Here is a 20,629-nt window from a genome sequence, read left to right as displayed (position 1 = left end):
TACTGACCCTGGCCATCGACCTTCCAGCCGGGGTCCCCCTCCCACTTCCTGGGACCACCGCCCAGCCCCTCTCTGCTCCCACATCCCCGGCCCTCTGCCCAGGTCTGTCTTCATAGCAGAGGCCCTGCCCCAGGCCCTGCTGGGTTGGGCTGGGCCTGGGCCCCTTTCGAGAAAGAACCCTCGAGGAATTGGGGGGTCCATGACACTCTGACCCTCCAGCCATCTCTGGTCTTAACTCTGCCCTGTCCACCCCAAGTCAAGGTCAGGTTCTTACTGCTACAGGCCAAGGGCTTCTCTGGCAAAGCACACACACTACACACACCACACACATCACACTACATACCACACACACTACACACCACACACACCACACACCACACATACTACATACCACACACCCTACACACACACACCATACACATATTACACACCACACACATATTACACACCGCACACACACAACACACCACACATACTACATACCACACACCCTACACACACACACCATACACATACTACACACCACACACACACACACCACACACACACCACACACCACACACACTACACACCACACATACTACATACCACACACACACTACACACCACACACCACATGACATCTCTGGGGTGGCGAGAACAGCGGAAGCACAGGGTTTTCAGGGGGCCGGACTCTGTGGCCAGTCGCATGGTGGCCTCCACCCCCCCCAGCTCTGTCCGAGGTCGGTCCAGCCCAGACCTGTGAGCGTGCCCATATTTGGAGAAAGGCCCTTGCTGCTGTGAAGGCTGTCATGCTGAGATCATCCTGGGGCTGGGGTTGGCCCTAAATCCGACAGCAAGGGGATTTTCAAGAGGAAGGTGGGGGTGACACCAGAGGAGAGGCGGTGGAGACAGAGGCCGAGATGGGAGCCCGCCGGCCCAGCCCGGGGACACCAGGCGCTGGAGAGCGTGGTCCTCGCTCAGAGCCTGCGAAAGAACTGGGGCTGGGACAGGGTGGCTGCCGGGAAACAGGGCCGCGGACCCGAAACTGATTCAGGCACCTGGCATGAGCTGGCAGGCTGTCTCAGCAAACCCACTCCGCACACAGCTCGAGGGTGGGACCCGGGCTGGCCCCAGGGCGCACACCACAATGACACAGCCCCTCAGAAACGGCACCAGGCTAAAGCTTGCCGGCCCCCTGGGCCCTGGACAGCGGCCTCTCTCCCCGTTTGGCTGCGCTCCGCACCGAGCCAGGGCCATGCTCCGATGGCTATGGGACAGGGAGCGGCCACAGGGACGTCCCCCCCACGGGAGGAATCGGAGAAGCCAGTTAAGTCTCTCCTGGGAAGAGAGAGGGGCCCAGCCTCTGGGACCGGCCGCCCTCATTTTCATTCTTTCTCTCTGAATGGATGTCTCTCTGGCCAGTGCGGCGCGGCAGTAATTACACAGCAAGGACGCGTAGAGGACATTGTTTTCCTATGGACATTTCATTCTGAGAGCCTGGGGAGGCCCGTACCCCATTCCTAGGTGGGTCCACTGAGGCCCTGTCCAGGGGGAGGACCAGAACAGGGCTCCAGTCAAGTTCAAGATCGATCTTCGAGCCAGAAACTTGGTTCTGAAGGCCCCTCGGGCTCCCTCGTTGGCCGAGTCTACCAGGCTTCGGGGGAAGCTTAGCTTTTTCCGTAAAAGTCCTCCGGGTTGGCTGCGCCTCCTTTGAGATGGTTAGAGGGGGACAGCGAGCCGGGGGAGGTGGGCCGACGCTCGAAGTCAGTCCTTCTCACGTCTCACTGTGCGTGAATCACCCAGGAATCTTGCAGATTCTGCTTCAGCAGGTCTGGGGCGGGGCCCAAGGCTGCATTTCCAAGAACCCCCTGCTTCGGTGCTGCGGGTCCCCAGACCACGCTTAGGGCTCCCTCTCAGGGCAGGTCACGGACTGGGTCTGTGAGAGGCCATCAGCTCCTCCTCACCGCCCTTCCCAGGGCTGTGTCTGTAAGGACACCTGGGGTCCCCTGTAAATGTCTGTGTTTCGGACAGATCGCCAGTGATGTTAACGAGCCAGGGGACTTGGTTCAGGGCCTCTCCCCAGCTCAGGACCTCAGGCATTGCTCTGGGCCTGCGAAATGGGGGTGATAGAAGCCACCCCATGGGCTAGTCTTGGGAATTCGGCCATATCAGCCCTTTGACAGCAGACACTGGGTCACCGTCCCTGCTGCCAGCCGAGTCCCACGTGCAGGGGGAACGTTCGGCTCGGCGGCTCCTCCACCCTTACTTGTTCTTTTCCTTCTCATCCCGGGGCCAACCTGCCGGGTCACGATACAGTGGCCACTCTGTCCCCAGGGTCCCCTCAGGTCCCACCCAAGCTGCTACCCCAAGGCCCCACGCCAAGTCCCCTGAGAGCTGGGGACGGCCCCGAGAACACCCGGGGAAGCAGCAAGCCCCCGACACCTGAGTTTGGGCTCTGGCAGAAGGAGGCCGGTTGGCTGGGATCTGGGGATCCGGGTTGCATTTCCCTTGGGAAATTGCCCGCCGCCCGAAGGTGCTTGGGTTTGGCGGGAGTGGTGTCAGTCTCCATGGCGATGAGTCTGTGGTGTAAGCACCAGTGGGAGCCAGCAGGAGGCGGGGCCCCTGCTGGAGGCTGGCGGGTGGAGGGGGCACTCGGGGCTCCCAGACCTCGAGGACAGGGACTGCCCCCAGCAGTGCCCCCAGCACCCCACCGTCCCCCCAGCATGAACCCCTCACAGGGTGTGCAGCCCCCCAGGAAAGGCTGCCAGGGGTAGATCCCACCGAGCAGCGAAATCTGGTTCTGTCTAAACAGAACAATTACCCTAATTGCTGTTTGTGCTGAGCACACTGTCATCACTGGCCTGACAATGGCAGAAGGCACTAAGCACCCAGACTGGCCCCGGACAGCAGCCTGGGGCTGCGCAGAGCTCAGGCCACTGGAGGGGGCCTCCGAGGGACCCCAGTGCCCAGCTCCGCCCTGTCTGAACCTGGTCCCACCTCCACGCTCCAGGCCTCGGGTCCCCGGCTCCGGCTCTAGGTCTGAGGGTTGGGTCTGAGGACGTGTAATGTTGACACACACCCAGTGTCGGAACCCACGGGCCCCTTTCTGATTCTGACGATGCTGAATCAATAACAGAAGACAGTAGGACCTGCCCTTTTGGGGTAACCGGGTGCTTATTTATAAGAACCTTTTGCATTCATTCAGAGGTGCCTGGGTGAGCCGTCAATTCTGAATCCAAGCCCCTCAGCAGGGCGGTTCCTGCCCATTCCAGGGGGCTCCCCTCTGGCCCCCTGCCCCGTAGGAACCCCGTGGTGGTGGAGGGCGGGGTCTCCCCTCTGTCCCCAGACCCCACTCCAGCTCTGCTTTCACTGGACCTGAAGACGCCCCGAGTCAGGCGGTGGCGAGAACAGTCCCGGCCCAGCACCCCACCCTGCAGCCTGGTGGCTGCCGTGTCCGCCACCTCCTGGGCAGCCTGCTCCCCCAGCCCCTCTGTGCTTCCTCCGGGCACGAGCACCGCAGGGAGCCAGGGACAAAGGGCAGCGCCATCTCTCTGGACACTTCCATTGGTCCTATGCAGTCTGCTGTTCTGTCCCTTTTTGGATGTGACCTCAAGGGGGGGGCACTGACTGTTCTGAGGGGCAGTGTTCTAGGTCTATATTCTAAGAAGCGGGAGCGAGAGTCCTGCGCAGGACCCCTGCCAACCCTCTCTGGCTGTTCCCACCCTAACACCTTCTTCCCCACCCTATCCAGATCTCATGGAGGGGCGAGGGCATGACCTTCATACCCCCCCCCTTTTCTGCCCCTGCTCCCAAGCCACAGAGGGCTTCTCCTTCCTCCTTCCCTGAGAGCAGTCGGCTCGTCTCCTTCGCTGTGCCCTCCCCTGGGCAACCAACCTCCCGGGTTAGCTCAGTCCCAGAGCTAAGGGGAAGGAAGGACGAGCAGGGGTTACATCGGGGAGCTCTGAAGACCAGTCACCGCATTACGCAGGAGCGTGGCGGCCTGGGTGAGGGACAGGCTGGGGCTCGGCGCCAGGAGGATCTGCACCCAGCTCTGCCTCTTCTGGGCAGAAAGAGCAGGTGCGGGTGATGGGGCTGGGGGACCGAAAGGCATGGACCCCAATGGCAGTGTACGCCTTCTCCACCATCCTTGCAGACCTTTGCGTCTTCCCAGACAAACTCCGTCCATCCGCAGTGACCGGGGAGTTTTCCCCACCCCCGGCACCTGCCCTTCCGCCCCTCTCTCTCTGAGCCTGACCCTTCCAGGCCCTATACTGCGATCACACACGTGAGTCCTTCTGTGGCTGGCTCATTCCACGCAGCGTGATGTCTTCCAGGTTCCTGCATGTTGTGGCTGTCTCAGCATTTCTCTACTTTTTACGGTTGAGTAATATTCGGCTGTGTGCACAGACCTCGTGCACAGGTCCCTGTGTGCATGGATGGACACTTGGGCTGCGTCCAGCTTTGATCATTGTGCATAATGTCACGGTGACCCTGTGAGTACAAATCCCCGTCTGAGTCCCTGCTCAGCTCCGTCCCTGACTTCTAACCCTGCCACTTCCCATGGGCACGCCCTGCATTTCCATCTCCGGGTCCCCCCCTGGCCCCTTCGAAGCCCAGCCCCTCGCTTGGAGGCCACTTTGGAGCGGGCGGGCAGACGTGCACAGGCTGTGGGCTGGACAGAGGGCGCCCAGCAGTGCACGGGGCACGGGCATGAAGCGGGGCCCTTGTCTCTGGGGCGCTGCAGGCAGGATTTCCATGCATGAGGCAATACAGGCAACAATAGAGGGCCCCGGTGACTCACCTGCTTTATATCGAAGCTCCCAGAGGGTGTGGGCAGGGCTGCTCATGTTAGCATAAGTGAGCCGAAAAAGAAACAGCACAGCAGCTATGAAAATACCACCGGGGCGGGAGAGGGGAGGGACGGCGGAGAGCAGGCCGGGCCCCGGGGCTCAGGAGCCCCGAGGAAGGGACACAGGCCCCCACCACGTCAGCGCCGTGTGAATTCCAGCTGCAGCACAGCGAGGCTGAGGGAGATGAAGAGAGATTGCCACCCAGGGAAGGAAAACAAACCAGGACCGAAGACAATCGCTTATCTCAGAAAAGGTTTAGAAACAACAGCACGGAAGGCTAAAAATAGAGCAGCACAAAGGCTGGGAACCAGGGAAGGTGCCGAGAAAGGGGGTAGAAGCGGAGGGAGAGGAGACAGGTTCGCAGGACAGAAAGGAATGAGGATCAGCTGGTCTAAGCATCGCTGATACTCCTCAAGTGGAGAGCCAGCCGAAGGAACGGAAAGCGATTCAGGGATGCTGTGCGGAAGGTCTTCCTTTGCGCAGGGGAAGGACTGACCCCACCGATCGCGGGGCACGCGGACGCCAGAAAGACAACGCGCTCAGCACTGAGACACGGCCTGTGTAAGTGACCGAACGTCGCGGCGTCAAGAATTCCCGGGTGTCCGGGAAGCGAGAAACGGGTCAATACAAGGGGGAAACTCAGGTGAGATGCAGACTTCCCACCTTAAATACTGCAAAACCATGAAGTAATGCCCACAAAACACAGAGGGGAGGAACCGGGCATCTCTTCCTCCATCCATCCCACGGAGGCGCCCTCGGGCCACAGAGCTGCCTTGAAAATACCACGTGGTGGTGCCGTGGCCGGAACAGCTCAGCAGTTAGAGCATCGGCCCACCGGCCACAGGGCCACAGGTTCCATTCTTGGTCAAGGGCATGTACCTGGGCTGCAGGTTCGGTCCCTGACCCTGATCAGAGTCGTGTGGGAGGCAACTAATTGATGTGTTTCTCTCTCACCAATGTTTCTCTCTCCCTCTCCCTCCCTCCCTCCTTTCCACTCTATCTAAAAGTCAATGGAAACATATCCTCAGGTGAGGATGAACAAAAATAAATAAATACTATGTGACAACAAGAGGCAGAAAACCATGAGTGATTCAAGCCGGAGACTCAGGGAATAGAGAACCACAGAAGAACCGGCTGGTGGTGAACATCGTATCCTTTAAATATAGTTGTTACACAGCAGAATACAAACATTTAAAACCCCCAACAAAATGGATATTATGTAAGCAGCAAAAATCAGACTGCGGAAGCAGACGGGCTTCCCACGGTGCCTGTCACCCATCGGTCACAGCCGGGAGCCTGTCGTGAGGTCTACCATGAAGGCTTAGCTTGAAAAAGTCAATGACTACAACATTGAAAAGGGATTTTGAAAAATAGTTTATTTTCTTATCTTTAGAGGGATCTTACAGATATAAATGTCTCTTGTGGTTAAGAAACATTTTTCCAAGATAGAATCATGCTTTTGGCTCTCTCTCTCTCTCTCTTTCTTTTTTGGTTATAAGTACAAATAAACTTAACATTTTCATATTTTAAAAGCATGTAACATCGGCTCCCATTCTTATACATTGTTTCTGTTTGTCATCTCCTTCCGTTCCATCTGCGTTTGCGCCTAGAGATGCATCAAGACTCACGCCCACCAAATACCGATGTTGGTTAGTTCTGGGACGGTGGGGGCTGGGGTGAGGTATTGCTTTCTGTTTGCAGATTTCTGTGCAGTTAAAATTTTTATAATAAGCATATACCATTTTGACAGAAATCCTCAAACTCATTGCGCAGGAAAAGAAAAACTTCAGATAAATGTAGCCAACGGATGTCCGGCCGGTGTGGCTCAGTGGTTGAACGTCAGTCCACGCACCGAGAGATCACCGGTTCAATTCTTGGTCAGGGCACCTGCCCAGGTTGTGGGCCAGATCCTCAGTGGGGGGCGTGCAGGAAGCAGCCAACTGATGTTCTCTCTCATCGATGTTTCCATCTCTCTCTCCCTTCCTCTCTCTAAAGTCAATAAAGGAAAAATAAATTAAAATGCAGCCGACAGCAAGTGGTGGCGCAGAGGCCGAGTGCCACAGGCTCAGATGATGGCGTGATGGGTGGTGGACACCGGAGGAGCTGGGCGGAGGTGGGGTTTGAGCTGGACTTGCAAGAACGGGCAGGTTTGCGGGGCGTCTGTCTGCCAGACGTTTCGTGGACCATCTTCCTTAGCCTCCCAAGGTCTGTGGAGTACATACTCTGATGTCCGTTTTATAGATGAGGGAGCTGAGGCCAGAGAGAACGCCAGGGGAGGACATGGCAGTCTTCCTCGTCTTCCCTGAGCCCTGGGCCTTGGGACTCACAACGCAGGGCCGTTTTGAGCCGGTGGCCGCGCTGTCTCTGGGCTTCGCCGGCCTAGCCGGTCCGCACCTGGTCTGCAGACCCTCACAGCCCAGGAGTGGTGGCCCCTCCAAGCCCAGCCCATGGCTCGCTGGGGCAACCGGCCCCTTCGCTCTGACCTTTGCTCTGACCTGCGGAGTTCACTCCTTCCCTCCCTGTGAACGGAGCTCCCCAATCCCGCTTCATTTCCACGACTCCGAAAATCCCTCGTGGGACAAGCTGGACCCTTGTATCGGTCACAAATAGTGTGCCTGGCCCACAGCGGATGCTTAACCAGGATGGCCCAGGGTGGGGGCTGCTAACACGCGGGTCTCAGGGCCCCGCTGCCCGCCCCAGGCCAGGTGGGCTGGCCTCCCGGGCAGTGATCAAGTTCAGGCCTTGGCGGTCACCCCTCTGCTCCCAGGTCACAAACAGGGCGCTCAGCTCCTCCGCTCTCTCTTCCCAGACCCTTCGGGCCAGGCAGGCATCATGCAGGGATGAGGGGACCCTGAGTTGTGGGCAGAGCTCAGAGACCACAGTGAGTGGACAGCCTGACCCCTGGAGCTCAGCAGGGTTGTCCAAGCCATGAAAGCTTTGCCACCCCAGGGCGCCCAGAGACCCCTCTTCAGGGAGAGCGCGAGGCCCGGGGGTACGGGCAGGCATGTCGATCAAGAGAAGGCTTTCCTTGCCCGGCCGGCGTGGCTCAGTGGCTGAGCGTTGACCCTGTACCAAGAGGTCGCCGATTTGATTCCAGGTCAGGGCACATGCCCAGGTTGTGGGCCCGATCCCCAGTGGGGAGCGTGCAGGAGGCGGCCAGTCGATGTTCTCTCTCATCGCTGTTTCTCTCTCTAAAATCAGTAAAGAAAAAAAAATTTTTTTTAAAAGAGAGAAGGCTCGCCCTGGCCAGTTTGGCTCAGCGGTTAGAGCGTCGGCCTGCGGTCCCGAGAGGCCCAAGTTCGGTTCCCGCTAAGGGCACGTACCTCGGTTGCAGTTTGTCCCCGGCCCTGGTTGGTTGTGCGGGTGGCAGCCACTCGATGTGTCCCTTTCACATTGATGTTTCTCTCTTTCTCTCTCTCTGTTCCTGTCTCTCCCTCCCACTCTACCTGAACAAAAAAGGAAAAATGTCCTCGGTTGAGGATAAATAAATAAGAGAAGGCTTTCCACGGGCAAAGGGGCACCTGGCGCAGGTGCGGGGTGACAAAGGTGGCCGCGACCGGGACCCTGCCCTCCTTATCTTGACTTGTGCGCATTCATGAAAATGCATCAAAATGTGTGCTTGAGGCTGGTGCCTGTGACGGCCTGTGAAACGTGCCTCAGTGGCCAGAGGTCATCGAGGGGGCCGGGCTGGAGGAAAGTGTCCCTGACGTGGGCAGCCACGGGCACACGGGCAGCCTGGGGCATGGGGGTGTGGGGGCTGAGGCTCCCTGTCCCAGCAGGGGCCCTGGGAGCGACCAGCCCGGGCTGGACCCACCCACCTGCGTCTGCACGTTTTCACCAGCATCTGCCCAGCCCTGCCCCACCGCCCGGTACACTTGCCCCGGTCTGTCGTCCCTGGTCCCTTTCCGGTGCTCAGCCCCACCCTCGGGCCTGGTTGTGAGGCTGAGCACGGAGAGGGTTTGTCCACTTGCAGCTTCGTTTCCCTACGAACCACCTCCAGGTGGCCGCCCCCTGCTGGGGGCACTAGGGGCAGGCACAGGACCCTCACTGAGGGGTCTCTGGGGAGCCCTCCAGGGCCAGGCTGCCCTAGATGACAGGGCGTGAGCTGCCGGCGGCGTGGGGTGCAGGCGGGAGCTGTCTCATCGCTTGGGAAGCCGGTGCAAGCGCAGACAGCTCCCCTGACGCAGGCGGGGGGGGGGGGGGGGGGGGGCGGCAGGTGCGGCTCCGGGCAACAGCAGGCTCTCCCCAGGCGGTGCCAGCCGCCACCCTGCAGCTGCCTGGGCCCAGAGGTGGGGAAGCCCCCACCCGTCGTCCTCGGTGCTCTTCTCCGGGGCTCAGACCCGCAGCCAGGCCAGGCCTCCTGTGGGCACAGGGAGCCTTTCCTGGCTCCCCAGCAGGGGGGGTGCTGGCTGGCAGCTCCTGGGCGAGGCCAGGCTGGGCAGAGATGGGTCCCCTGGCCACAGTCCCCAAGAGCAGCACAGCCACACCTCTCTCACCTGAATTGGGTGAGAGGCCTCCACCCCACCTCCCCGGGCCAAGCTCAGCCCCTGCCCTTCCTAATCTCATGTAACCACCATCTTGTAACACGACGAGCTCAGCTCCCCCCTCCCCCCTGTTCCCCCGCTGCCCCAGCACCCCCAGCACCCCCAGCACCCCCACTCCCCCCACTCCCCCCACTCCCCCTGCTCCCCCGTTCCCCCGCTGCTCCAGTGCCCTGCTCCCCCAGCCCCCCCAGCCCCCTCCCTCCCAGGGAGGCCAGCACCCTCCCACCAGAGAAGAGCAGAGGGGTCCCAGGCAGACGAGCCTCAGGGGCTGGTGATGCTGCCAGGAGGAGCCAACAGGGACCAACTCCCTCATCATTAACAAAACAAAACCTTCAGGAAGGAGAGTGAAACTGGTAAGCTCAGCAGAACTGGGACCGTCCCCTTCCCAGCAGGCTCAGAGCAGAGGGAGGGGCTCGCCTGAGCCTGCGGGCCCTTGGAGTAAAGGCTGGGGCCCTGCTGCCCCCCCCCCCAGTGCCTCAGGTCCACACCCTCATGCACCCAGCATTTGGGCGGGGAGGGGGCTGCTCTGGCTGAGCTGCTGGCAGAGAGTGGAGGGGCACCCAGGTCCACTGCCCTGGGGTATCAGACCTGCTCCTTGCCCATGGTCCCAGCGGGGCCCTGAGTAGGGACAGCTCAAGGCAGGTGGGGTGAGGTGAGCTCCTGCCTTAGGGACACTTGAGCATCTTGGGCTTCATGGCCCAGCCTGAGCCGAGAGGATGCCCTGGGGATCCCCAGCCCGGAGGACTGGCCCCCGGGTGTGGGAATTGTTTGTGGGGTTGGGAAGAGAAGGAAGGGGAACAGCGGGACAGGGCTGAGTTTCAAGGGATCCCCACAGGGAGGAGAACTCCACAGAGGACTGTCAGGATGGGCTGCAGGGCCTGGGGCTGTGGGAGGGGGCTGCCCTCCAGGGGGCTGGAGCTGCCAGGCAGGGGCCCAGGGCGAACCCCATTCCCGCGCTGGGAGGAGCCACCTGACTGCCGTGTGCGGGCAGCTTCCCGCCAGGGGCTCCCGTAGTGCAGCTGCGGCCAAGTGCCGACAGAGTGCTTGTCCCCTGCCCATGGGACACTGTGTCCTGGCATGCAGCAGGGCTGACCCCCGCGGGCCTCCCTCCTGGCCGCCTGCCAACGCCGGGCTGAGGTGGGCCAGAGTGGGAGAAGGGACCCCCTTCCTGTCCAGCAGCTGCCGCCAGCTCCAAGTCTGAGCCCCTGGCCGGGTCCGGCCTCCGTGTCCCCTGCCACCAGCCCTACTTGGCCGGGGCGGCACCCCGTCCTTGATGGGACATTCTGCAGCCCTGCCCAGGCCACCTGAACCCAGGCCCTGAGGGGGTCACTCTGGCTGTGCCCCGCATCACTCGTTGACCTCGAGACCCCATGTCCAGCAGGACAGAGAAAGAGGGGGGTCTGGCATCTGCCAGGGTCCAGGAGGGACGGCTGGCGAGGAGAGGTCAGGCGGCCAACAGCAGGAGAGCTCCTATCAGCCTGGGCCCTGCTCACTGTCCCTACCCAGAGCCCTAACTCCCATAGGCCATCCGGACACCCGGACCTCCAAGGGTCCTGCCTCCTGCCCTCCACCCCGAAGCCTCTCTCAGTGACACCCAGAGCCCCAGCCCTGGCCTCCGGGAGACTCCAAGCTGAGGTCTGGCCAGGTGGAGGCTCGGAGGTTGTCCAGAGGATGGGACTATACAGGACCCTTAGCCAGGCGGGTCCAGAGCTCCTGTGTCCAGCAGAATGTCCCCCAGAGACACCTGGGGAGAGTTGCGGGAGGGAGAGCCTGCTGGTGGCCCCGCTAGCCCCAGCCCACCTTCTGCCCCCCTTTTGTGCCCCTGCCCCAGAATGTCCCCAGATTTCTCCTTCTGCCTCCTTCCAACCACTGCAGAACCTGCGGCACCACCTGGTGGTCAGGTCTGGGATGGCAGGCTGCTTGACCGGAGGAGGAGGCTGAGGCCTTGCCTGCCCCCTGCCCCCCTCCTAGGAGTCAGGAAGAGACTGGGGGGGGGAGGGGGGCTCCCCAGACTCTGACTCCAGCCTGAGCTGCTGGCTCCCTGTTGCCCTGGGACAGGAGAGCTCACAGCTGGTGTGAAAGAAGGGGAGGTTCAGGCCCACCCTGGCTGGGGAGCTTCGGAAACACTGACCAGCAGGAAACACGCCCAGGAGTAGCCCCCCCCACACACACCGCAGACGGCGCTGGCCCCGCGGTCCGAAGATTCTGACCCTATTCTTTCCTTTTTAACCCTCACCCGAGGATATTTTTCCATTTTATTATTTTCAGACAGAGTGGGAGGGAGAGACAGAAACATCGATGTGAGAGAGACACATCGACTGGTTGCCTCCCGTACACCCCGACCGGGGCCAGGGACTGAACCACAACCGAGGTCCGCGCCCTTGACCGGAATCAAACCCAGATTCTTCGGTCCGCGGGCCGACGCTCTAACCTCTGAGCCCAACCGGCCAGGGCTGAGCCCATTCTTCCCCCCACCCCGAAGGCCCCCGCCCCCACCCCACGGCAGCCCAGTCTAGGGGCTCCACTCCGGAGCCCCGCCTCCCACACACTACCTCCCGCTCAGTTGCCTTTAGCCGAAGGTTTTAATGAGGAAGGTACAGAAAGCAGCCCCAGCACCCGCGAGCCCTCAGGCCCTGCCCCCCAGGCTCCCCCCCACTCCCTGAGCTCACAGCAGGCCCAGCTCTTCCCCCCAAGGGCCTGGCCTCCAGCCTGCAGGCAGGTTCTTCCCGTGTCCTCTCGAGAGGAAGGAGAAGCCCAGTGGGTGGTGAGGGGAGAGGCCGCTGTTATCCTGTTCAGTGGGGCTGGGGGCTGGTGTCCCCAGTTCTTCCTTTTCTTCCCCGAGGACTCCATGCTTTCCTGGCGGAGCCTCTCCCGAAGGCCCTCGCTGCTGTCTCCCTGGGGCTCCGGGCAGTGTCCTCTGACCCTCGGGACTGGCTCTCCAGGCCAGCGTTGTGGTCAGGGCTGAGACTTCGGGCATCGGACCTCCTCCGTGGCTGTGCCGTGGCTGTGCCGTGGCTGTGCCATGGCTGGGAGGCTGGCGGGGCCATCCCAGGGTGAGGCAGGGCTAGGAGCTGGGTTCTGCAAGACACAGAGCGCCAGGGAGTTCTGGCTGGTGCCCGAGGACCTGGGCACAGGGCGCAGAGAGAAGGGGATCCCGGGCCAGCGCTGAAGGGCCGTGTTTGCACAAATGACAATTCTGAATAATAAAACGTGTTTAGGGTTATTTATTTGTTTCTATGGCTGTGGGGGGAAATGTTTTCTTGTTAATGTACATTATCTGCTCACTGTGAAGAAGTTATCACCAGCAAGAATCAGCATGGTTTGGGATGCTCTCTGTCTGAATGTGGCACATGGGTGGAGGCACATGGGTGGAGCACATGGATGTGGGCACATGGATGGAGCACATGGATGAAGCACATGGGTGGAGGCACATGGGTGGAGCACACACAGAAGAAACCTCTCTCCTGCTGACAGGTGTCACAAGGCCACCCTGGGAGCTGAGGTGGGGGACATGGAGCACCTCGTGCCAAGAGCCATTCATCCAAATACCACGTTTATAGATGAGCAAGATCAGGGCCCCAGGAGGGCCAGTGATGGTCAGTGAGGGCCAGTGCGGGCCAGTGAGGGTCAGTGAGAGCCAGTGAGGGTCAGTGAGGGCCAGTGATGGTCAGTGAGGGCCAGTGAGAGCCAGTGAGGGTCAGTGAGGGCCAGTGAGAGCCAGTGAGGGTCAGTGAGGGCCAGTGCGGGCCAGTGATGACCAGTGACGGTCAGTGAGGGTCAGTGAGGACCAGTGAGGGTAAGTGAGGACCAGTGAGGGTCAGTGAGGGCCAGTGACGGTCAGTGAGGGCCAGTGAGAGCCAGTGAGGGCCGGTGCGGGTCAGTGAGGGTCAGTGAGGACCAGTTACAATGAGTCCACAGGCAGCTATTCGGAGAACCTTGGCGTCCTGCCCCCAGCCCAGTCAGTCCAGAGAGGAAGCTGCCCTGTGGCCCCTGCAAGCAGGCAGATGGTCCCTCCTCTGACTTCCTTGGCCCTGGCCAGGGCGGCACCTTACCTATGACAAGGAGGGTGGCCATGCTGACAGCCTGGCCCAGCGTGTTCTCGGCCACGGCCTTGTACAGGCCGCTGTCCTGGGGGGAGACGCTGGCGATGACCAGGGAGCACACACCCAGCGTGTCAGTGCTGTGCACGGTGGGCTTTCCCTCCAGGCTCTCGCCGTTCCTGAACCAGGAGACGCGGGGCCGGGGCCAGCCCTGCACCGCGCAGCTCATGCGGCACTCGCAGCCCTGCGGCAGCAGGTGGGAGCGCAGGCCGACCAGGAACCGGGGCTTCTGGCTCCGCTCGGGTTGCCGGCGGCTGGGGGCCTTCCCTAGGCTTTCCCTGTCTGGAATGAAACCAGGGACAGACGGGAACATAGCGGGATCAGAAGGAGAAAGAAGAAACCAGGGACAGACGGGAACATAGCGGGATCAGAAGGAGAAAGAAGAAACCAGGGACAGACGGGAACATAGCGGGATCAGAAGGAGAAAGAAGAAACCAGGGACAGACGGGAACATGGCGGGACAGGCGAATACGAACCAGGGACAGACGGGAACATAGCGGGCAGGGAGAAGAAGAAAAGGAGAAACAAGGGATCGAGACGAGGAAACCATGAAGAGGGACGGAGGGGATCAGAAGGAGAAAGGAGAAACCAGGAACAGACGGGAACATAGTGGGATCAGAAGGAGAAAGAAGAAACCAGGGACAGAGGGGAACATAGCGGGATCAGAAGGAGAAAGAAGAAACCAGGGACAGAGGGGAACATAGCGGGATCAGAAGGAGAAAGAAGAAACCAGGGACAGAGGGGAACATAGCGGGATCAGAAGGAGAAAGAAGAAACCAGGGACAGACGGGAACATAGCGGGATCAGAAGGAGAAAGAAAGAAAACCAGGGACAGAGGGGAACATAGCAGGGATCGAAGGGCGAAAAGAAAGAAAACGTGAACAGAGGGAACATAGAGGGATCAGAAGGAGAAAGAAGAAACCAGGGACAGAGGGGAACAAAGCGGGATCAGGAGAAAGAAGAAACCAGGGACAGACAGGAACAAAGCGGGATCAGGAGAAAGAAGAAACCAGGGACAGACGGGAACATAATGGGATCAGAAGGAGAAAGAAGAAACCAGGAACAGAGGGGAACATAGCGGGATCAGAAGGAGAAAGAAGAAACCAGGGACAGACAGGAACAAAGCGGGATCAGGAGAAAGAAGAAACCAGGGACAGACGGGAACATAATGGGATCAGAAGGAGAAAGAAGAAAAGCCCAGCGGAGCCTCACAAGGTGGTGGGGAGCCCCCCAGGCGTTCCTGCGCTCTGGGAACATGGAGCCATGCCCCTGCCTTTCCCGTGTCTGCTCTGCAGCCCCATCCGTGTGGCTGTGGCCTGCAGTGTTCTAAGAGAGGCAGCAGCCTTGTTGCCCGCCGCCCAAAGGCTCCCTGGGTCGCAGACACCCACATGGAGACGGCTCCGGCCACCTCTGCCACGGCGCCCTTGCACCCACGCTCCCCGCCGCCCTGGGGTCACGGAGCCACGGCGCGGGGCTCACCGCGCTGCCGTGGGGTGCACCAAGGCTGGCTGCTGTCTGAGGGCTCGCTCGCCCCCAGCTCGTTCTTGGCCACGACTCGGAAGTGGTACGCGTGGCCAGGGAGCACGCCCAGGAGGGTGAAGCGGTTGGTGTAGACGCGGTCGGCGGCCTCCACCCAGGAGCCGCTCCCCGAAGAGCGGATCAGCACCGTGTAGTACAGCGGGACGCCCTGGGCCTCGTCGGGAGAGGGCTCCCACTCGGCTGTCACCGTCCCGGGCACGTTCTCCTGCAGGTGGATGGGCCCGGGCGCCTGCGGCTTTGCTGAGGGAGAGAGGCCAGAAGAGCTGAGTTTGGGGCACTAGACGACACACATGGGCCTCGGGGTGGCCCTCCCCAGGTCCCCACGTTCTCAGGGGGGTGGGCAACTCACTTTGGCCTGTAAGTGAAGGGGCCCAGCATGTAGATGGGGCAGGGGCCACGTTCCAGAGCCCTGTGTGTGCTCATCTCTGTGCCCAGAGCTACCTCCTTGGCAGGCCATGTGGAGGGGGACCCTCCCTCCTGCGGGGACCCCAGACAGGCTTTCCTGTGGCTCTGAGTGAGCTCACAGGGGCGGCCATGCTCAGTGGCTCAGCCAGGACTGACTGAAGCAGGGAGGGGCTGTGGGTAACCGCCCTGAGACCCCAGGCAGAGAACAGGGACCCCAGTTCCCAGGGCCTCCCTCCTTTCTGTCTTCAGTGCGTAGGAGGGTTGGGTGAGGTGACTGCTCACCAGGCCCGGGAGGGGGACAGCGGGACCTGGGGCCCAGCCCTCCTCACCAGCCACCCTGAGGACGAAGGTGTAGGTGGCCTCCTTCCCCTGTGGGCTTCTCAGCACCACGGTGTAGACGCCGCTGTCCGACAGGCTGGCCACGGGGACCAGCAGCTGGGTGAGGCCGTCCTTGGTGAAGGTCACACTTTTCTTCGAGAGGGGCAGGCCATCCTTCAGCCAGGTCACCTCCGGCATGGGGGAAGCCTGGGGAAGGAGGATGGGAAGGTTCTGAGGCAGCTGTGCACTGGAGCCGGCCAGCAGGGCACGTGCTAGGGACAGGGTTCCGGGAGCCGGGCTGGAAGGGCGCAGGGGCGGACCGTCATGAAGGACCCTCCTCCTTCCTTCCTTACTCTGGCCCCATGTCCAGCCTGAGCCCCGGTCAGAAGGGAAGGAGCCACGGGGCTGAGCCCGGCTCCCCGGGTCGTGATGAACCCCCTCCTCACTCCCCTTGGGGAGATACACTCACTTCGAAGCGGACAGGCACTCGAACGGTGTCCCCCACTCTGACCATCAGGGACTCCTTGCAGCTGTCGTCCACCAGGAACTTGGGAGAGACTGGAACACAAAAGGTGGCTTGTCCCCTCCCTCTGCAGGTGGGCCCCAGCCCCGGTCCCCAGCAAGGCGGGCTGGGCCAGCCGCACGGACGCAGCCCTGACGGCGCAGGTCGGACACTGAGGAAGCCAGCCAGCTCCTTCTGCGGGCGGCTGCCAATCTGAGACGGGGGGCGACGTGCCTGAGACCCCAGGGACGGGGCAGAGCCGGGACGCGGCCCCGGGAGTCTGGACCCGGCTGCAGTGGGCTTTTTACTACGCACATCTCCCTCTCTGTTACGGTGACAGCCCGGCTGGGGTGCCCGGCTCAGTGCCAGTAGATGGGTCAGCTGCTTCGAAGCTGGGCCCCCCTGACCTGCGGAGCCACTCGGGCTGAGCAGCACCTGTGACCTCCTGGCCGTGCTGGGAGGCGGAGCTCCCGTCTGGCACCTGCTAGATGCTCGATAAATGAGACTTGGGGGGACCGGGGAGGGGAGCTTGGCTCAGCGGGCACAGGGGGCGGTTGGGGGGGAGGTGGACTCACCAGGGGTGGGCATGGCGTACACAAGCACGTCCAGCATGGTGGGCTGGCTGCAGCCCCCGCTGTTCACTGCGGTGACCCGCACGAAGTAGCCCTCTTGGGGCCGAAGTCCCTTGGCTGTGTGGGTGGTGACGGGCACGGTGCCCCCATGGCACGGGGCCCACTCCAGGCTGCCCGAGACGCACAGCTCCACCACGTATCCCTGCGCCTCGTCCCCCTCCTGATCGTCTGGCGGGGCCCAGCGCAGGCTGATGCTGGTGTGCGACGTGTCTGTGACTTGGAGGTCCCTCACGGGCCCCGGGGGTCCTGGGGGAGCACCATGGGAATGGCAGAAATGGCACCACCTCCAGGAAGCCTCCCCGACTCATTCCACTCACTCAGCAGCCTGCCAACCTCCCCCAACCATCCCCCCGGGATTCCCGCTCTTCTGCTGGGTGGGTTCGTAGGCTCCAGGACCCCAAGGACTAGACTGACGCATCGTTTCATCCGGCGCTCCGAGCCCCCAGCCAGCCCTGCCTTCTCGGAGGGTCTGGAGCTGCTCCCCAGGCTGTGTGCCTCCCAGCGAGGTTTGAGATAAGCGTTTTCAGGGAAAGGTGTTTTGCTCGAACTGGGGAAATTTGGGTCCGTGACGCAGGACAGGTGTCCTGCATGACTGGCGGTTTCACAGGCTCCACGTCGAACGTCTTCGGGTGGCTGCCATCGTCGGAACGGCGTGGGCACCTCTCTACCCTGCTGCTCCCGAGACCAAGCACCAGCAAACGCCATTCTAGGCCGGACGACTCTCAAGGGCAGAGAGCGGGTCAGGACTCCTGGCCGGGGCACATCGCTAACCCGACAGGCGGGGAGCAAACCACCGCTGGACGGAGAACTGAGGTTCCGCCGTGACCCCCGCCTGCCCGCAGGGGTGATGGCCCCTCACTCCGGTGGGCACATGGTCCCAGGGCGGGGCAGGCGGCACTGACCTGCCCAGAGGCTGAAGAGCAGAAGTGACCTCGGCGGGGGTGGGGAGTGGGGGTGGGGGTGGGGGGCTCCTCTAATCCCTGCTGCCTGGCATTGGGGCCTGTTTGGTCTGTTTGGGGCCTCAGGCCTCCCCAGTACCCCAAGATATGACTGGTCCTGCCCTCCTGCCTGTCCCGCCGGCTTCAGAACTGTCCCCAGCTCACCCCACCGCCCTCACCCTGGTTGCCACCCACTTACTCATGGGGTCCCGCGCAAACACGGCCTCCGACGGGGGCCCAGGCTGCCCGGGGCCCGAGGGGGTCACGGCCGTGACCCGGAAGTCATACTGGCAGTCGGGCCTCAAGTCGGTCACCGTCCACTTCCGCTCTGTGAAAGGCGAACGTGTCAGTGCGCCCACGGGCCTGCGGGCTCTGGAGGAGACCAGCCCAGCTGTGCCAGCGGTGACTCAGCCCCTCCACAGAGGGCGCTGCTCAGGGGTCGCCCCGAATCCCTGCCACGGAGCTGGGTGGTCGTGGGCAAGTGTCTGAGTGGCTCATCTTGTGGATGAGGAAGCTAAGGCCTGGATGGGGGGAGGTGCCCAAGGTCAAGGACAGACGGGAGGACAGACGGGAGGACAGGGCTAACAGCTCCACTTCCGGCTTCCGTCCCAGGGTCGCCCCTCAGCACGGCGGGCACTTCAGCCCCAGGAGTCTTTGTTGGGGAAGTGGGGGTGGGGGGCACCCAGTGTTGTAGGAGTTGAACAGCATCTCCACCCTCTTCACACTGGGTGCCAACCCCCCACTCCGGTCAGGGCACCAGACCCCAGGGGCAGAACCGGTCCAGCAGGTGGGCGCCACGGGACCCCGGAGCAGGCGGGCACAGCGGGGACTCAGGCCGCTCACCAGCCACGGGCTGCTCGGTCACCGGGGCCCAGCTGTTGCTCCCCTTCTTGCGCTTCTCAATCAGGTAGCCCAGGATGTGGGCACTGCCCGGGCCTCGGGGCGCCGTCCACGTCAGAGAGATGCTCTTGCTGGAGGCCGACAGGATGGTTGGGGCCGAAGGGGGCCCGGGGAGCGCTGGGGGCAGAGCAGGCGCGGTCAGCCAGAGGCCGAGGAGAGCTCCTGGGGTCCGGGGGGGCCTCACGGTCCCTTCCAGGGGAGTGTCGGGGGCCGAGCCAGGGGCTGGGGGACCCCGTTCTGGCTGCTCAGGGAGTGAGGGGAACACAGAAACGCTGGGGCCAGGGTTCGAGCCAGCCCTGAAGCCCCGGTGCGTGTTCTTGACAGGCATCTGTGAGGACAGTGCCAGCCCAGCCGGGGTCCCGAGAGTGGGCTGTGTGTCCGTCCCCTCCATCCAGACAGACACAACTGGAGGAGACCCATGCATCCTGTCTCCAGATCCCAAGGGGAACTGGGACAGAGTCTCCACGGGGCCCCCAGGGTGCGTCCCTCCACGTGGGCGCAGCGGGCAGCCTGAGGTGACCCCGGCCTCCTGCTCACCCTCAGGAGCCACCAGCACCTCCTCCGACTCCAGGGCCTCCCCAGGCCCCTCCGAGGTCACGGCCCGCACGCGGAAGGTGTACTTCTTGCCCTGCTCCACCTGGGCGTCCGTGAAGCTGGTGCTCTCCGCGGGGGGCTCGCCCACCTTCAGCCACGTGCTCCGGCCGTCCTGCCGCCTCTCCACCACGTAGTGCTCCAGGGCCCGGCCCCCGCTGTCCCGTGGGGGCCGCCACTGCAGGCAGACCCCAGTCCCTCGGCAGTGCTGCACCTCCAGGGGGCCCTGGGGCGGCTGGGGCTTGTCTGGGACCCGGGAGAGGAGCAGGAAGAGAAGGGGTGTCAGAGGAGCTGGAGGGAAGCCATGCTGGACCCCCCACCCCGGTCATCAGATGAGCCTGCTGTGGGTGGAACCCCCAGAGCCACAGGTGGGTCCTAGAGGTGTCCCTGGTCTCCACCCAACACACGTGTACACACACGTGCACACACACACACTCACGCGTGCACACACACGTGCAAACACACACACTCATGCGTGCGCACACACGTGCAAACACGCCCAGGGAGGGACCATGGGGGGCACCAGCCCCGACCCCAGCTGCCCATCAGCCCTCCAGCCGGCACCACTCAGGGCCGGGCCACCATCCCTCCCAGCAGCTGTCGCAGGGCCCAGGGTGTCAGCACAGTCAGGCCCCCCGCCTTGACCTCGAAACTGCTCCTTCCCACAGTGCAGAGGGGGAGGGGGAGGGGAGGGGGAGGGGCGGGGGAGGGGCGCAGCAGCTTTCGATCTGAACAGTCAGCAGGTGGGATCAGAGCCAGGGCCGGGCACCTATGACGTGCACGGTGACCTCGGCCTGCACGGAGCCGCCCTTGCTCCTCAGCGTCAGGCTGTACTGGCCGCTGTCCTGCCGGCCCGCGCTGGGGAGGCACAGTCGAGTGACGCCGTCGCCCAGGGCCACCTGGGCCCCTCGGCCACTGGAGCCATCCACCTCGGCCCCGTCCTTCGTCCAGATGGCCTGGACCGGCAGGCGACTCTGGAAGGCGACCTTCACCGTGAGCGGCTTCCCGGCCTTGACCACCAGGGGCTCCTTCAGGCTCTGTGTCGCCTCGGGAGTAATGACCGGGGGGTCTAGGGATGTAACAGGGCAAGGGGGTCAAAGGTGCAGGGCACTGGGCACCGAGGTGGAGTCGGGGCCGGGTCAGGAGTCCCACCCCACCTCTGGGGCACGAATGTGGCAGCCACCTCGTCTGCAGCGGGAGGGACCAGGGCCCCCCGGGGCCCCCAGGGACTGCTGACAAGGGACTCTAAAGCCGTCTTGTCAGACAGGTGAGCTGGACACTGGCTGCAGACGGCGACACATTCGGGTGTCTGCGTATCGCTGGGGCAG

The 20,629-nt window shown here is 62.5% G+C and overlaps 1 protein-coding gene across 1 annotated transcript in view; it reads right to left on the bottom strand.

The window, feature by feature from the left end:
- IGFN1 (immunoglobulin like and fibronectin type III domain containing 1) overlaps window positions 1-20,629 on the bottom strand; it is a 38,608-nt gene that overhangs the window by 4,530 nt on the left and 13,449 nt on the right. The window contains exons 15-23 of the mRNA XM_036277781.1: window positions 20,071-20,370; window positions 19,248-19,547; window positions 18,654-18,827; window positions 18,010-18,138; window positions 16,816-17,118; window positions 16,208-16,296; window positions 15,750-15,945; window positions 14,956-15,255; window positions 13,429-13,758 (exon numbers count right to left, since the gene is read on the bottom strand). Coding sequence (XP_036133674.1) covers window positions 13,429-13,758; window positions 14,956-15,255; window positions 15,750-15,945; window positions 16,208-16,296; window positions 16,816-17,118; window positions 18,010-18,138; window positions 18,654-18,827; window positions 19,248-19,547; window positions 20,071-20,370 — 2,121 coding nt within the window. The remainder of the gene's footprint in view (window positions 1-13,428; window positions 13,759-14,955; window positions 15,256-15,749; window positions 15,946-16,207; window positions 16,297-16,815; window positions 17,119-18,009; window positions 18,139-18,653; window positions 18,828-19,247; window positions 19,548-20,070; window positions 20,371-20,629) is intronic.

The sequence above is a fragment of the Molossus molossus genome, unplaced genomic scaffold (assembly GCF_014108415.1).
Source record: "Molossus molossus isolate mMolMol1 unplaced genomic scaffold, mMolMol1.p scaffold_m16_p_23, whole genome shotgun sequence".
NCBI classification, from domain to species: domain Eukaryota; kingdom Metazoa; phylum Chordata; class Mammalia; order Chiroptera; family Molossidae; genus Molossus; species Molossus molossus.
Note: the sequence above shows the minus strand (reverse complement) of the source record. Positions and strands in the feature narration are given on the sequence as shown.